Source organism: Chelonoidis abingdonii, chromosome 13 (genome assembly GCF_003597395.2).
Source record: "Chelonoidis abingdonii isolate Lonesome George chromosome 13, CheloAbing_2.0, whole genome shotgun sequence".
Classification (NCBI taxonomy): Eukaryota; Metazoa; Chordata; order Testudines; family Testudinidae; genus Chelonoidis; species Chelonoidis abingdonii.
Window position 1 is genome coordinate 30,712,814 of NC_133781.1, and position 18,530 is coordinate 30,731,343.

General features: G+C 40.5%; 1 protein-coding gene across 3 annotated transcripts in view; it reads right to left on the reverse strand.

Annotated features, from left to right (window-relative positions):
- Positions 1-18,530, reverse strand: part of RPTOR (regulatory associated protein of MTOR complex 1) — a 290,490-nt gene that overhangs the window by 160,800 nt on the left and 111,160 nt on the right. For all 3 annotated transcript variants that reach the window (XM_075071909.1, XM_032797289.2, XM_032797288.2), the window contains exons 5-6: positions 14,880-15,026; positions 368-543 (exon numbers count right to left, since the gene is read on the reverse strand). In XM_075071909.1, the coding sequence (XP_074928010.1) occupies positions 368-543; positions 14,880-15,026 (323 nt within the window). The remainder of the gene's footprint in view (positions 1-367; positions 544-14,879; positions 15,027-18,530) is intronic.

An 18,530-nucleotide genomic window follows, 5' to 3' on the forward strand; every position in this document is an offset into this window, starting at 1 on the left:
ATTGCAACATTTGGGATATAATTTGTATGAAAGATAACTTACAAAATAAAGTTACATTGTCTTGTATGGTATTTCTGCCCTGTGTAAAAGCAGATACCTTTAATTTCCACTAGAGTAAATCCCTTAATCTGAGCAAATCCAAGTATCGAGCTGGAATCTAAAATGTAATAAACAAGATACAAATATTTTCATCTTCTTGGCTTTGACTAATAAGATGCTGTCCCAGGTGTGCTCTTCAAATCCCTGTAATTCAGTACTGCAGAGGAACTTTAGTGTGGATAAAATATCTGGATCAACAAGTCTATCAATTCAACAGACAAGCTTTGCAGACCATGCTTTTTCCCCACATAACAGGTGAGACACTTACCACCTCAGAGCAATTTTGATTGGTGTAGTAAGGCATGATGTGAAAAGGTCAGCCGGCAAGTCAGGGATCATAGGTAGCAATTCATTGGCTTCACATGCTGCCAGCTGAATGCAGTTCTTCATTGATGGGGGCAAAGGCATCTGAGCAAGTGGATGATTAGGGTTAATTGCAGCAACCTTGATGATAGATCAAAAGAAAAAGGCATCAATCAGAGGATTTAACCATCCAGAAAAATAAATCTGAAAACAACCTGCTAAGAATTACCAAGGCTGAATGCATCACCATATTCAGTAATGATTAAAGTAGTAATGGCACTGATATAGCTATGTCAGGAGTGAACAGTTCAAGTGTACATTTGCAGTCTGTGTCATTCGTAGTATTGCAATATTTAGTAATACAAAGAGCAACTCGGGACGCACAAATTAAACTGCCGATCACCACTTCACAGGATTCTTACTCCACAAGATTCTGCTACCTTTGAATCAAGTACTGTAGAAATAAATCTTGTGAACTATTGTGCTACCTGAGAAAAAAGTTTAACAAAAAATATATCTTTTTTGCAGTCCACTCTCACTAACTACAAAGTGGGGAAATAGCTAAGAATTGAACAGAGGAAAGGCGACTGACTGCTTTAGATGGAGCTCAGAGTATCTACTACTACAGTCCCCAGTACTCCCCACACTGCTTCCACGAGAACTCTTACCTCTGAATAGAGGCCACACTGCAGGGAGGAGGAGAGTATTACCGAAGCAAAGGAGAAATGCAAAAGAATCACCTAAATTAAAAGAGGAAACTTCTGCTCTCTTATGGGGTGAATGAGAGACAGGGGAGTGTGTGGTGTAAGGTCAGCAAAGGTACCAGCAGGTGCGGCATGCAAGTCAATGTTAGAATAGGGGCAGGGGACAGACAGGAGGAAGACAGGCAGCTCTCTCTCCCCAGGATTGACCAGAAATACCCCTGAGTTGCAACTTCTGTCCAGAGCAGTGAACATCAGTCACCAGAGCAACTGTATTACAGTAAATTTTTTCTGCATCAACCATTATGAGTTAAAACAACGTCAGCAATGCCAGACTGCTCTAAACAAGAAATTAGTTCCTAGGTCTACAGTGACAACCTTGCTAAAACTTATGATTGGTTTGGGAACAATCAGCCACCAAATCTGAGTCACAAAGAGAGACTGGTAGAGTTAACAGATGTGTCAGTGCTGCCTTCACACTAGTCGTGCACTGGCGGAATACATTAAGCTAACAGCATTCCTGCAGCAGCTGCCAGGGAACAGGGTTTGCATATGTACTATTCGATTCCTTCACTCCAGGTCCTTTGTGGGAATCAATTTTTAAAGAAACGAAGGGTAAGCAGCATAGTAGGATGCCATATGAGCATGTGCAGGATTTTGGTAAAAGAACGACAAAGCCTGGTAAGAAGGAGTTCATAAGATCTGGTCTACACTGATGGGCTGCATCCCGAAGGTTGCCAACCCCTGGTCTATACTGAAGTGCTGCAGTGTTTCAAGTATAGACAAATCTAGCTGTATCATTTTACCTTCGATTTGTCTGTCCAGACATCATCTTGTAAAATGGAAATACTATGCACCAGTAATTCCAGGTGTGTTTTTAGAATTACAATGGCACTAGCAATTAAGGGGGTGTGCTATGGCAGATTTTTTCAGAGAATGATTATATGGAAAGTGTAGGTTTTCCTTCCAGTGTCTTTTTTAAAAAAGGTAGAGACACAAACACTAGCTTGTGTGTGTCTACAAAACCCTTTCAAGCATCCAAAACTCTGGACCCAAATGTGTGCGAGGTTTCTTGAGTGAACAGGACTGGAAATTGCCCTATCAATAAGGCTACAATTATGTCACGGAGGTCACAGAATCTGTGACTTCCAGAGACCTCCATGACATTTTCTGCCCCAGGGCTGGAGCGGTCAACAGGCAGTAACCCCCAGCAGCTCCTAGCCTGCAGGCAGCAGGGGGACTCCACAGCTTCTAGCCTCTGCAGGCAGTAGGGGGATATTTGTAGCAAAAATCACAGACAGGTCACAGGTTTCTGTGAATTTTTGTTTATTATCTGTAACCTGTCTGTGATTTTTACAAAAAATATCTGTGACAAAATCTGAGCCTTTCCTATCAACAACTTGAACTACAAACAAAAATGAAGTGGGGCCCTTCTAAAAGTGATCCATCCAAATCTGCAGTCCTAATGACAAAGAGTAACGGCTTTTGAAGGATTTCACTTTTTTCACACTGAGTTAGGCAATTCACTAGCCCTTTGCAATATTTATATACCAAAGTTTCTAATCTTGTTTAAATCAACAAGTGTAAATCAGTTTGGTGGTCTCAGCAGAGCCCTTTGGGAAGGTACATCCATGTTACACACCCACTACACAGTTCAGTACAACTTTCCACCTCTGCTGCAGAGAAGCATAGAAAAGACGCATTAGGAAAGTTGTGGAGGGGGTTCAGTTTTTTTGAGGTTTTTTTGTTTTTAATTCAATCTCAGGAGCTGCTGCATCATTCATACAGTTTCTTGCCTTTATCCCAAATGGCTGCCACCTCTCATTGTTCTCAATCCAAATAGGCTGTCCTCAGCTAAGATGGACGCCATCTTCCTACATCCTAGATGGAGCTGAACCAATCCTAGGACCTCTGATCATATTTACTGCACTTCTCTAATAACCTAAACTTTATCTTTTAAGTATCTCATGTTATAACTACTTTTTAAAAACAAATATTTTAAATAACTACAGGAAGGGATTTCGGGGTAGTGGACAGGACAGAGGAGATTTGTCCTTTATAGATTTGTAAATACAGAGCATCCAAACAGCTTTAGTGATGATAATTAATGCTTTAAGGAAGGATGTACACACTGGGCATCCTCAGTACATGGGCTCTGTAGGGGAACATGTTCAAGTGAATTTTATGCTGGCTGAAATGTGCTGAATACTGAAATCCTCTGGCCATGTAGTATGCATGGCATGGGTAACAGCAGGGCAAGCTTCTCTCATGTCACGCCTCATCAGTGCCCCTCAAATCTGGAGAGTAGCTCATCCTCTTTGGTCTGTTTAATCCTTGAGCTCTCCACAGAGATGCCCAATAAGGGGATCTAAACATGAGAAATATAACATGAACTCTTGGCCATTAAAATCTGGACCAATAACAACAATCAAGCCAATATAGGGTATCAAATTTTGGTAACTGACATCCTGGTCAGATTTAAAGCAATATCCTAGAGGTGAAAGCTTTGGAATTCCCGGGACTATCCAATCTCTCAGTACAATCATTCCTATTGTGAACCAACCATGAAGAAAGAGATGGGCTTCAGCTGACTAGTAGCAGCCTATCTTAAAAACACAGACACATGCTGCAAACTAGTCTTTATGACTCAAGATACGATTTAATCATGGTGGATTCCATCACTTCACTGGACCTCCGTGACTTGTTTGTCTTCAGCTACCATCAGGACTCAGAATGGGGCTAAGCTCCCCCCGCAGCCGGGGCTGTGTGCTGTCTTCCCTCCCCCTCCCCCGGGGACTGTGGCTGGAGCCAGGATGGTTCCCCCACCCCCGCCTGTGGCAGTGGGGCTTGGGCTTTTAGTCCCCACTCATGGGGCTCCAGCTGTCATTACTCCCCCTTTCCTCCCCACCAGCTACTTTTAGAGTCACCAACAGGTCAAGGCTCCCTTGAATTTTTGCTTATTTCCCACGACCTGTCCTTGACTTTTACTAAAAATAATCATGACAAAATATTAACCTTAATTCTGGCATGAAAATAATTGACCCTAGACCTGCTTAGAAAGATGCTGGGACTTTGTTATAGTGCAAGGAATTTACCCCTAACACCCTGAGAATAATGGCTCATATTTCCTTCATTTCTGAGCTGTCACCATCTTCCCTCATATGCCACCTCCCCAGTACACGTACTAAGCTGCATGTTCCGATCACAAACTTCAGTTAACAAAAACAACTGTCTTTACTGAGAATGGGGATGACATAACAGGTAAAAAGAACAATGGAAAATCCATGGTATATCAAGTCAATAATATTGCTACCTTATAGAGATTTTAGCTATCAGCTAAACCGAAATCCCTAGACACTTCTGTGAGATGGCAAATCAGTTCTTTTGGATACAAATTATAGCTGCTCAAGTTAACTTGTATTCAGTTTTGCCACTTGTGAATGGTGCACTTGCCAGACGGAAAAAGGAACAGATTTGTAAGTCTCACTACTTGTAATTAACACAAAGGGAGACAATAAGTCTATTTTAAACCTCTGTTATTCAAAACTTTTATGCACATAAATCACAGGCTGGCAGGCAGGCAAATGCAAGGAAAACCGGTCTTTATGAATTAATAGGCATGTTTAAGTTAAACTAACAGAAAGCCTTTGCCTTAACATGGAGGCTAGAGGTTGTAGTTTTTAGTTATTTCAAATGCTGGCCAGATCTTCTGGTTTCACAGAATTTCTGCAGTTGTCAGAATCCTCATCCCTGCAGAAGACATTAATGCAGCTACAAAAAAGAAGTAATTGTTTCCAGCAGATGGTGGATTAGGAAAATTCTCCATGATACTTCATTCCATTGCCAGAAATCATCCTGCTGCTCTGGCATTAAGCTAATTTTTGGAGATTTAAGTCCAAGATAGAGAAAAAACAAAACAAAACAGAAGTTCCTCAGCTCTGGTTAGAAGTAGTCAGTCATGTACGCTATCTGAGGCAAAAGGAACATGCACACCCACAGCAGAATTTAATTCCTACACAAATAGAGAACAAATCAGGGTAAAATACTTTAAGGTAAAATGCTGTGAAATTCAAACAATAAAAGATGCTGAAAATAGAAAGACATTATATTGTCTGTAGAAAAACACATCGAGAAGTGATGCTTCATCCCTCACTTCAGCACAGCTCAAAGATGGCCTTATAATCCTCCCCAAACACACCTTTCTATTTTTCCTTTGACCCATAATTAGGTGTTTCAACTGTCACAATTCTAAGGAAAATTCATCAAAATTAACCTATTGCTTTGCCACAGTTAGTACGGTGCACTTAAGCACTTTGCTTAGTTCTCCAGAATTGTGGTATATTTACATACACTCAGCTAGTTAATTAGATAATTAAGAGCTATAACTGGGTGCTTTACTCTCAGAACAAACCACAGGGAGAGATCATGGCTGAAGGAAATACACACCCAGGGTATTTTCTGAACAGGTTAGTCCCTGCCTTGAAGGCACCATTTCACCTGCCATGTTCCTATACTGGCATCAGGTCAACTCCTTGCAAAATAGCCCATTACATACACTACAACTGAGCACGTTCTCACTGGCTACTAACACTACTGCGTCCACTGATGCCAGGTATGACATTATCCTAGGACACCATCAGCAGCAGATCTAATTTCTAAAGATCAAGTTGGCTTCCATATCTGAAAGATGCCTAGGGAGAGCACGGAATGTAGCTTTCTGCAGGACAGATTGTGACAAAAAGGGAGTGGAGAAAGGCACAGTATCAATCATTAAAATTGGCATTTAAACCAAGGACATGAATTTGTCAAACCGCATAACATGCCAGGGCTTCAATGCTATTTATAAAGAAATGGACATTTTTTATCTACAAGACACTATGTAATTTCTGTATTTATTTGGATATGATTAAAACTCGTTTTGCTTAAGAGAGTTATTTGTATCATCCTTCAGATGAGGTATTAAACCAAGGTCCTAATTGCCCATCCATGTGGAAGTTAAACAATCCCAAGACACTTTTGGAAGACAGTCAAATACCCTAGCATCCTAGCAGCTCTCCTTTTCTAAATAAGAGTCTTTAATGTCCTGGATGGTAGGCACAGAATGGCCGTGCCTTTTGCTTGCACAGTCGCTGCACTACTCATTCAGTGCTTTGGAAACCACTTAAGATACTGTAAGAAAGAAAGGGACTTTTGAAACAAACTCTAGCCTTTCAGTAAATTAAGAGAGGAAGCTATATTGGAAAGACCTAACAGAGTCCTCATCTCTTCCCCCTCCCCCCTAAAAATCACAGGTACAGCTGAGCTAGCTTTAGTATTTTCAGAACATTCTGAACTGACGTTACAGCCTTTCACCCTCATCTCCCCCAGGAACAACATTTCTGTTGAGGAGTAACAATTTTTCTTAATTGCAGCGTTTCCACTGAGATTTAAGAAAATATATTTCGCATTTCTTCTTTCCAGAATACCTCTTCTTCATTCTGTTTCTCTGCATAGCTCTTCACTTATGTAAATCAGTGATTCCCTACACCCTGACAATACTGTCTCTCCAGATCATCCCTTTCTCAGTTCAGTTGTCTAGGCTGCTACTGAATTTCTATGCAAAAATCATTTCCAGCAACTGGATTTTATGCTTTTTTATAATTTACCGTTATTTTGGGGACACATCAAACAAGACAAGAAAAGTAACGTTAGGACAGCATCTATTATATAGATGGCTCAAGACACTTCTCACCCCACCTGCCACAAACCATACTTTATTTTTGTGCTCAGTTACTGAAGAGACCAGGCAAGTTTTAAACCTTAGAAGAGGGAATCACTTCCATATTCAAGTAACAATGCATTCAAAACATGATGCATTAACAAGCATATCTGCAAGTACATTGGACTTCATTTGTACGTTTCTGGTGGCCTCGTGTAAAGTCTGATGATCACTAAGCCAGCTTTCATTGCTTCTAACATCAAAGGGGACCACTGTGATTATCTAGTAGACCTTTCCCAAAATAAATCCTAGAACAGATCTTTTAGCAAAACATACAGTCTTGATTTTAAAATTGTCATTGATGGAGATTCCTCCATCACCATCGCTCCAATGGTTAACTACCCTCACTGTTATAAATGTATGCCTTTATTTCCAATCTGAATTTGTCTAGCTTCAGCGTCCCGCCATTGGATCGTGTTATACCTTTCTCTACCCTACTGAAAAGCCCATTGTCAAATATCCCTTCCCTAGTTTGGTACTTATAAATTGTGATCAAGTCACCCTTGATCCTTCTTTTTGTTAAGCTAACTAGTCTATTGAGTCTATTACTATAAGGTATGTCTTCAAATCCTTTAATCCAGGGGTAGGCAAACTATGGCACGTGTGCCGAAGGCGGCATGCAAGCTAATTTTCAGTGGCACTCACATTGCCCAGGTCCTGGTCACCAGTCCAGGGGGCTCTGCATTTTAATTTAATTTTAAATTAAGTTTCTTAAACATTTTAAAAATCTTATTTACTTGACATACAACAATAGTTTAGTTATATATTATAGCCTTATAGAAAGAGACCTTCTAAAAACGTTAAAATGTATTACTGGCACACAAAACCTTAAATCAGAGTGAATAAATGAAGACTTGGCACAGCACTTCTGAAAGGTTGCCGACCTCTGCTTTAATCATCCTTGTGGCTCTCCTCTGAGCCCTCGGCAATTTATCTGCATCCTTCTTGAATTGCAGGCACCAGAACTGGACACAGAATTCCAACATCAGTAGCACCAGTGCCAAATACAGAGATAAAATAATCTCTTTGCTCCTACTCGAGATTCCTGTTTATTCATCCCAGGACTGCATTAACCCTTTTGGCCAGAGTGTCAAATTGGGAGCTCATATTCAGTTGATTATCCACCATGACACCCACATCTTTTTCAGTGTTACTACTACTCAAAATAGAGCGTGTCCCATCTTGTATGGCCTACATTTTTTGTTCTTAGATATACGCGTTTACATTTAGCCTTATTACCCACCCAAATTAAGGTTCTCTTTCCACAGCCAGTGCTGTGATTCTAATCAGTAAATCAGAAATGAAGAAATCATCTGCCAGAATTGTCTATTTAATGCATAAGCAAACCACAGTCACAGTCTATGCAAAACACCCACCTTGCAAGGCAAAAAAACAGTGTTCTCCTGGGAATGCAATGAGACTATCATTTCTTTTGCCTGTTTAGCTCCTGTATCAAACACATCTAGAGTTTGCTTAACTGTTTCAAGCAACACAACAAACACATGAAGGTAGCTGACACAATATTAATAAAGACTATTACCTCTCAGGATGATTCATACTGGCCACAGCCACCATTAACTAAATTTGTTATGCTTTCAGCTTAAATGTGCTCTACTTCCTGGCCTAAAACGCCCTGGTAAATGGTTTAATGGCCCAGTCAGACATCTACAGGCACTTAGCCCCCCAATTTTCTCTTCTGAAAGGAAATAGATGAGAACAGTGGATGGAAAGATGGAGGAAAAAATGGAGTGTGGCTAAAGTTGGACTGTTTTAATCTAGCCTCCATCTTCTCTCCTGATTATGTTCTCTTCTGCCACTCCCAATCTATCCCCCACTTGCCATTTCTATCTAATGTATTTCCTTTAGTGAGTACTTTGTATTTTCACAGTGTTCATACTCACAAGGAAACAGGCCAATTATGGACTTACGCTAAGCCCTTTGGTGCCATGTAGAGAGCATTACCACCAGAAGTAAAACATTGCGACTGCAAGAGGAAAGAGCTGGGGAAGTTAAGTTTTCACTCTCGTCTCTGGTTATGAATTAAGTGCCCAGAATACAAACACAAATCCCTAACACACACATCTACATCATCTCAGAAGCACAACGAAATGGAACCAATGAAGCAATCTCATAATGCTGCACATATTACAGGAACAAATCATTGATTATTAAAGGCCTCTGTCTGCGGGATCTCACACATTCTCCAACACAAATGGTTACTGGCAACACAGATTTTCAGATTCATATTTCAGAAAAAAGCTGCCCCATGCAAAATCTCTTCCAATGTCAGTTAACTTGAATCAGAGGTAAACTGCTACAAACATAAGTTTAAGGTAAACAGACAGTTCAAAGGTAGCACATTGAGCTACTATGAAGAGGGTTTATGTTTAGTTTAAATTAAGTTTGAAACCATGGAGCCACTGCACTTGTCCATTGGTGCACCAACATTTTCAGTCTTATCAACATAATCCTAAAAATTGAGAGCCACCAGAGGGAGCACTCAGCATTGCTTTAGTCTGGGTCAGATAGAAAGAATTATGTCAAGATAGGTTTTGGTTTGGAAAAGAGGCTTAAAACTCAAACACAACTCTCCTAATGGGATGTTGGCTTGTAAGAGTTAATGCATGATTTGAGACACTAGAGTGAAGCATTGCTTCATAGTAAGAGCCAGTGACCTTGCTAACACATGGTTTTCAACTAGCATAAAAAAAATAAATAAATAAAACAAGACAGAATTAAATGGATGTAAACACAATCTCCTCTAATATACACTTCCATAGGCTTACAAGGAGAATTTCTATGGATCAAAACAAGTTAATTGAAGACAAATATTTAACGAGTAAACAAACACACAGATACAGAATTGTTATAGTCCCAGGAAAGTAACCTAACAACTTATTCCTAAAACATCTCAGAATACTCCAATACCCAGCTTTATCTAAGGTGCATTACATAATAACCTCCTTTCTCCTGCACTACCCTATATCTTCCAGTATAAGAAAGCAGAGGTTGGAAAAGCATTAACGTTATCTTTTATTTAAATAGATGAAATATACTAACATTATGTATTACTGTTTCACTCTATGAAGTGGGAACTGAAGGCACATAATATAGGTACAGAAAATTTGTTTGGATTAATTGTAACTCTTGAAGAAGTTGTAACGTCTTACAGCTACCTCCTTAACAACTCCACCATTGCCGCTACACCTCCTGCAGTAACAGTTATGATATGGGTAAAGAGTTCTGTGGCACCTTATAGACTAACAAACGTATTGGAGCATGAGCTTTCGTGGGTGAATACCCACTGCGCTGGATGACAGGGACATCCTTCTGGCAGTTCTTCCAGTGGCAGATACCAGATTCCAAATACCTGTATCATAAAAGGATGTGCTATACCAGCGCCCTGCTAACAACTCTTACACTCATACCGTTAAATCTTCACATAGATTTTCAAGAACAGAGGCCTAAAGTTAGACTCTGAAGTCCATTTTAGGCAACTAAATAGGTGGGCTAATTTTCATAAGTGCTGAGCACCCAGCAGCTCCCACGGCCTCTGCAAATTTGAAAATCAGATCTATTTTTTAAAGTGTTGATTTTAAAAAAAAATTAGTGTAGGTTTTTTGCCCATTGATTTTCTAAACATAATAATTCAATATTCAAAACTGCAAGCTAAGCTGGCACAAATGAAAATATTAAAACATTCTGCGTGACAGGTCTGAATTTTCTGTAATCATTTCAATTATGCTTTGGCCTTTTCCTTCACCAGGTAATTCCCAGCGCTAATGTTGGATAGTACAGAGAGAACTGGCAGCACAACTTATTATTAAGGTTGTTCAATATTTCCCATCGTAAGACACTGCTTTCAATTGCTTATAACATTTTGCCAAAAACTTTAATTACATCGTCTGAAATTTTTACATGCCGGGTGTCCATGCCACATAATTTTATTTATTTATTTTATTTGTTTGTTTTAAATTTCAGAGAACGTTTGCCATTTCCAAGGAAGAGGCTAGGAGAAAATTTTTTTTGCCCATGCTAAAAAATTCTGAGAACCGTTAGTTTGAAAAAGATCTAGCATCCCCATGCTTTGAATTTGGGTGTTGTTCAGGGGATGGCCTTTTTTGTCAGAAATGTGCCTCAGTGATACCACCCACTCCCTGCCCCAGATGGCACTCAGGAAGCATTTAGGTAGAAGCTGCCTGGTTTGAATGCAGAGGGAGGGGACAAGAGCTGGAGTGAGTGGGGGAGGAGTAAACTGGACCAAGGAGCTTGGGGGAGGGAGCCTGGAGCTCGAGGCTGTTGTGAGAAGGAAAAAGACTGGGACTGCGAGCAGGGAATGGAAACAGTGGCATGGGGACTAGGAGACAGCAGGGCCGCCCAGGGGAGGGAGGGGAGAGGGGCAATTTGCCCCAGGCCCCGCGGCGGCCCCACAAGAATATAGTATTTCTATAGTATTGCAACTTTTTTTTTATGGAAGGGGCTCCTGAAATTGCTTTGCCCTAGGCCCCCTGAATGCTCCGGGCAGCCCTGGGAGACAGCAGGAGGATAGGGGAAATCGAGATCAGATGAAGAGCCAAAGGGGAAGGCCAGGGTCGGCCGTGGATAAAATAGTATGTGATCATGTAATTAAAGACTATTATAATGTATACACATAAGAGGAACAAATTAAGGTTGCACAGGCAACCTTAATTCTGGCATTTCCTAACACTTGAGTGCTTGGCTTTGGAATATTAATAATGTTCCTTCAGCAAATTGCGTGTGTGTGTATAATATTTACATTACAATATTGCTCAAAGATCCCAGTGAGTGAGTACTGGAGCCACAATATGCTGGGCCCTATACAAACACACCGGGTGGCATGAGCTCTGAGAACGAATCTTACAGTGGGCTGTGTGCAGGCAGACCCCTGCAGCCATACAGAGCCCAACTCACTTCACTGGGGTGCTGCACAAGGATCCACCCACACACAGCTCATTGCACAACTGGCATCTAATTTAGGACAAGAGGCAATGAATTCTGACAAACAATAAGAGGGAAATGGGAGAGTGAACAGAAGAGCAGTAATAATAAACACATGTCTACACTGTCTAACAATGTGAATAAGTAGGAAGCTCTGGGTCAATTAAAATTTTTTGGTAAACAAACGAAATTTTAGTATAAATATCTGGAATCCTCAGACAATCTCAAATATAACCAACGTTCAGCAAGAAGAATTTGCACTAAAAAAGAAATGTAAAAGTAATGACTATATCCTGAAATAGAGGGTATTCCCAGGAGCTCACATCTACATTCATGTTTCTTATAGAAGGCTGTGTGATCTGTCCATTTATTTATTTCAAATTTCTACTTTTTTCATTTTTTTAAGCACTATGTATACCATTTCCTCTGATCTTCTAACTCAACACACCATCTGGTCATCCCTTAATCTCTGTTACTATCACAGACAAAAAAAGTATGTCAAATATTTCATGAATCTATAATCTACTAGGTCAATTTTTTTTAAGACACAAATATATAAATAGTTTTAACAGGCAACAAATGAATGCAGCTCACATTTTCAGTCCTCAATGTATTGAATAATTTTTATTCAAAAGTGGAATTACAATATGTACTGAAATTAACAAATGTTTTGAGATATTAACTATGAACTGATTTTGTGTTTTTAATATCCGCTATTTATGCAGTAGACTATCTGAACAATAGTCAACAACATTAAACTTCGTGGAAAAACAAACTCTTAATTAAAAATAGCATCAAGATAAAAGCTAAACTAATTATAAAACATAATGTAAAATTATATCACCACCAATTGGACACTTGAAATAACATTTATTTTCATTCTTACTTTTATCTTCTGCATACAGAATTAAAATTTAATATGTAAGAAACTGCAGGTATTATATTTTTCTAAATAGGATATATGAAAGTCTTCTGTTCTGAGTACTTTGTATAAAATTAAAAAACAGTTCCCTTAGTAAACTAGTCCTCAGCAGTGCTCACCACACACCTAGAGTACTTAAGATACCAGGACAGAAAAGTTGGACTTGTAACCTAGGAAATAAAATGTTTAAATAACAAATTATAGTACAGGGAGAAAGTTGTCAGTTAAAGAGGAGTCATCTGAAGACACTTTCATTGTTTGGGTTTTCAAGTTTTTGGCAGAAGGAAAAAAAATCCTGAAAGCCAGACAAACTTTTTGCATTTTTGTTAGATAGCAGAGATTACACTTTCCAACTGTGGTTGTTTCAACAACTTGTGTATGACAACCAGACATCCTGGTTTGGAAGGATAGCCTTTGTCTTTGTGCCCACTCTACATATTCTGGAGTTCTAGAGCCCCTAGGAACATGGTCACATGCGTTTGCCCACCCACCTGTGCTGCCATGGTACTGCAGTGCTGAAAGGTCCTGCAGAGCAGCAATTCCATCAACACCCAACAGCAGTTTTGCACTGTCCGTCCCCTTAGCGTACACTAGCCATCTCACCTACACAGAACAGTAGCTACCCTACGCCCAGAATATCTTCAGGTCATTCTAGGGCCCAATGGCAGCAAAGGAGAACCGAGAGTCGATAATGAAATGCAGGGGAAGGGGAGGAAAGGAAAACCAAAGGAGAACTGGGGAAAGAAAAGCGCTGGAGTGAGGCATCTCTCTAAATTAGTGTATGCCTGTGCTCTGGGAGAAGAGAGAAGAATAAAGAAAAACAGAAAACCAGAAGGACAGAATCGATACACAGAAAAACAAAGCAGCAATAAATATGGCAGGGTGAGTGATGGCTGAAAGATAAACATGAGAGAAGTGAGGCTTACAAGCAGCAGAATAAAAAAAAGCTATAGGATGAGAGGAATACAGGACATAATGGCAACTTCTTCCATTTTTTGTTCTGAAAAAATGGTAACACTCAACACACATCCCTGCCAATACAGATCTGGGCCTTTCAGTGTCACGTCCTTCCTTGGTGAGGAACCTGCAAACACTTGTACACTGACTGGTAGTGTTACTTATAAAGAGATGGGATGATGAGAAAGACCTAACTGTTTTAAACTGTTACTAGACTGGCATGTTTCTTTAAGAGGGAAAGAGAGAGTGTCTACTAGCCAGAAAGTCACTGCAAAATTCAACACTGGGGTTCATTCTATTTAAGAAAATTAAAACCAAGCACACCCTCAATAAGTGTCATGGAATCATGTTTGTAACAACCAGCCAGTTGCCTGATTGACCAATATTCCCTGTTAAACATACTGAAAGTTTTAAAAGTATTTGACTTAGTGCTATGGCAGAATAAGAAATGAATCTTTAACAGGCTGCTTTTCAAATGGGTTAAAGTTTAGGGAGAACATCCAATCACACACCTGCTTGCCTACAACATCCAGTTTTTGACACACTGCTGCACTAAGCATCTAGTGCACAACGGAAAAGCACCTTAAAGTTATTTCATATATTCCTCTTCATAATTCATATTTACTCCAATAAATTCAAATTAAAACTATAATGAAAAGTGTCTTTTCATTAGAAACACAAGGTTATACTTTTGTATTCTGTCAAGCTAAAGTGATCAACAATAGGTCCTTTTGTCTATCAGTTTTAAATCATTTAGTTTAACATTTATGTATTTGGTACAACAGCAAGAAACACTACTGGAATCCAAATCAGTACTGGTCAATTGCATCTAAAATAAATGGCTCTGCTTCACCTCAGCATTCATCTCAGCAGCAAAGAATATTAAGGCACAAACTGATTATATTAGCGTTATCACTTAATTAGTACATGCAATAAAAATTATTCTGACTATAACAGAATGGCATACAGAGCTAGAAAGACTGCACTGGAGTGACATGATTTTTTCCAAATTAATTTGCTTTTTAACTCTTTTTTTTTTTTTTTTTAAATATTTATTGTCTCAAAATGGGCTCAAACCTGTCTCCACTAAAGTCAATGGGGAGCAGGATCAGACCCCGAACGCCCAGCAGAGAGAGAAATGAAGCCACAGGAAGATTTTGGCAATTTACTATGGTCTCACCTCCAACTCTTGCTCCCTCTGTAGCGCAAATTGCTTGAATGACTTGACAATAAGGCCAGCATTGGAGCAATCATAGACGAAAATGGAGGGACTGCCCATCCAAGTCTGCAGGTCATATATGGATAGTGGAATATACTGAGTATAGTTCTGTAAGAGGAAACAAAATAAAAAGTGGACATTATATACATGAAGAGAATGACAACTGATGGTAGAGCCTTTGTCTCTGAGGCACTGAAATATGCATTCCGTGAATTCGACTTTTGAAATCATAGAATGAAAGTCTGCATGTGTTCAGGGCCTACTGCTAATTTCTACATGACAACCCCACTCAAAAATGTAATATGCAAACAGATTCTGTCATATTACTTGCCTGCTAAATTGAGCTTGAATGTTTACAAATTCTAAAATCTGCTTCAAGGTTCCTTTGAAACATGAATGTCAGGTTACACCTGCTAACAACAGTGTATGTTCATTTCAGGCCCCTGCAATACTGATGCAGGACATGGAAAGTAAGAAGTCATAAAAAGCTTCAACTTCAGAAATAGATTGCTCTTTAATTTAATTTAAGGTCAAATATACTTGGCACTGGAAACTTTATGGACATAACTTAAAATGGCTGCTTATAGTAAAGATGTCCATCAGCAGACATCTCTAGTGTTGGTTTAATGAGACCCTTTCACTGTTTTATTGCAGTCTTTACAACAACTGTGCATCTTTCAAAAATTAATTGATGAAGTTAAATCCTACAAAGCCTGACTAACTACATGAAGCTCCCATAAACTCAGCTTCTGCAATTGGTAAGTGCTGCATTTTCTATTAGAAACTGAAGGCATGTGGGTCTTATTTCTTTTGAGCTACAAGAGGGATTTATAAAAAGAGCCTTAAAATACAATATGCACTGCAGCCTTAGCTATGGAGCAGCTATACTCCCTCTTTATATAAAAAACTGAGCTGCAGAACTGAGACTGTAACTCTAATCCTTCACCTCCAAAAAAACCTGAGCTACAGAAATCTTTCCTAGCATCACATAGCTTTATGTTCTTTCTAAACTGCAGCCAGAGGGCAACATGCTCACACACATGTACAGTGTCCAATTCTGCTCCCCATAAAATTAATTGCAAAAACTACTACTGACATCATTAGGATGACAATCAGGCCTATAACTCCCATTTAAATTCAGTGGGATTTAAATTACCCACCACAAAAACAGTTAACTTATCTAATGCTCAAATTCTTAAGCACATTCTTAAGGATTGGTCCTTTTGAGCAGGGGGTTGGACTAGATGACCTCCTGAGGTCCCTTCCAACTCTGAGATTCTATGAACATTTACTTATGTGTAAAGTCTGAAGTGATAAGCCATTTAAAGGGAAGAACAAGCCATATTTGAAAATGCAGGATATATTAAGTCAAAACTCTTTTGAAGAATACTCTTCTTCAAGAGATGTTCTAGTTCAGGGATCGGCAACCTTTGGCATGCGGCCTGCCAGGGTAAGCACCCTGGCAGGCTGGGCCAGTTTGTTTACCTGATGCATCTGCAGGTTCAGTCTATTGCGGCTCCTACTGGCCGCTGTTTGCCATTGCAGGCCAATGGGGGTTGTGGGAAGCGGCGCGGGCCGAGGGATGTGCTGGCCGCCCTTCCCGCTGCCCCCATTGGCCTGGAGCAGTGAACTGCGGCCAGTGGCAAAGCGACACTCGGGTTTTGTTTGTTTGTTTCAGCGGGGCAGCACTCGGGGGTTTTTTTTTTTTTTTTTTTTTGGCAGAGCAGCGCTCAGGTTTTTTTGTTTGTTTGTTTCGGCGGGGCAGCGCTTGGGTGGGGGTTGGCGGGGTGGGGCGCCGCTCAGGTTTTTTTGTTTGTTTGGGCAGGGCACCACTAGGGTTTTTTTGTTTGTTTTGGTGGGGCAGCGCTCGGCGGGGGTTGTTTGTTTCAGAGGGGTGGTGCTGGGGATTTTTTTTGTTTGTTTCAGCGGGGCGGCACTTGGGGGTTTTTTGTCTGTTTTGGTGGAGCGGCACTCGAGTTTTTTTTTTGTTTGTTTCAGTGGGGCAGCGCTGGGGGGAGGTTGTTTCAGTGGGGCAGCACTGGGGTGTTTTTTTTTTTTGGTTGGGCAGGGCAGGGTGGTGCTTGGGGTTTTTTTTAGTTTTGGAGGGGTGGCACTCGGGGGGGGGTTGTTATGGGAGGGGCGGTGCCCTTCCCCTGCGGCCCCCCCCGCTTGGGGCGGTAAAAAAGTTAGAGCCGGCCCTGGGCGTGACAGATCTGTGGTGTGTGTGACACCTGGCAGCCCTGGGTCCGAGGGATGGTCAGGGGAAGCGAGGCCAGCTTCCCCCTCCTCACTCAAGTGCTCCCAGGCACTCCCAGTAAAGTAATTCTTTAGTACAGGGGTTCTCAAATTTCAGTGCACCGTGACCCCCTTCTGACAACAAAAATTACTATACGACTCCAGGAGGGGGGACTGAAGCCTCAGTCTGCCTGAGCCCCGCCGCCTTGGGTGGGGGCCCAAAGCCAAAGCCCAGGGGCTTCAGTCCTGGGCCGGGGGCCTGTAACCTGAGTCCTGCCACCCCAGGCCAAAGCCAAAGCCTGACCTCTGTCATCCAGGGCTTGAAGCCCTTGGGCTTCAGCTTTAGCCCCAGGCCCCAGCAAGTCTAATGCCAGCCTTGGCGACCCCATTAAAACAGAGGTCCTGAGCCACAGTTTGAGAACCGCTGCTCTAGAAGATTGATGTTTAGGTGTTCAGCAGATTGCCAATGTTTTCATGAGGAATGGAAGTGAGAAAAGGGAATGGCAATTTTCAAAGGTTTCTCTGTCAGCAAAACTTGACCAGAATTTAAAGGGACAAAGAAATGGCAGTTTTCAGACTCAGAGGGCTTTCCCATTGCTGCAGCAATGTTGGCGCTAGATCTTTTCAGAGCTCAGAAGATTGTTTTACAATAGAAAATGTTACGCAACTTAAACGTTAGGTGTTGCTTCCAGCTCCCCTTATAATAAAGTTTTCAATACTCAAGGCAATCACGATCACTGACCTCCAGTTTCTAACAAATCTTTCAGCACACCAAATTAACCTCACTGAATAGCATGTGGGTCTTCTTAGTTTAGCAACTTTAGAGGAGATTATATATCAATTGAACAATGATAAATACTAAAAATTTAAGAAACAGTCCAGTTTCTTAGGGATCTTAACACTGAGTCAATAAGAGCCACATTGAACATGATTACGTTTGTTTTATATTTATGTTTTTATGATTTCACAAATTTCATATGGTTAGCGTATTACTGAAGAGCTTAATCATTTTATTCTGGCTTCTGCTATAGCGCTTACATTTCATGCATCTATTTGCAAAAATAATAAAAACCACTAATCCAGAAATAAACTGGAGCTCTAAAGAAATAATTCTTCCTGCCAATGCATGGTGCCATTTCTCTTCCCACTTCATATCAAAGATAAGACAGTGTTTGAAGATTATGTATGCATCAATTCCAAGAAAGCTAGAATGTTTCTTCAAGCAGGTTCCTATGTTCCATTTCTGTCCTGGGATTTCACAACCTAATGGAATCTTTCAGTAAAGTTCAGGAAAAGAGCCTTGTGGGGATCACCCTGTGGGAACCCATTCCCAGTTATTTTCCATATGTATAATTATCTCATCAGCCACTTCACTAG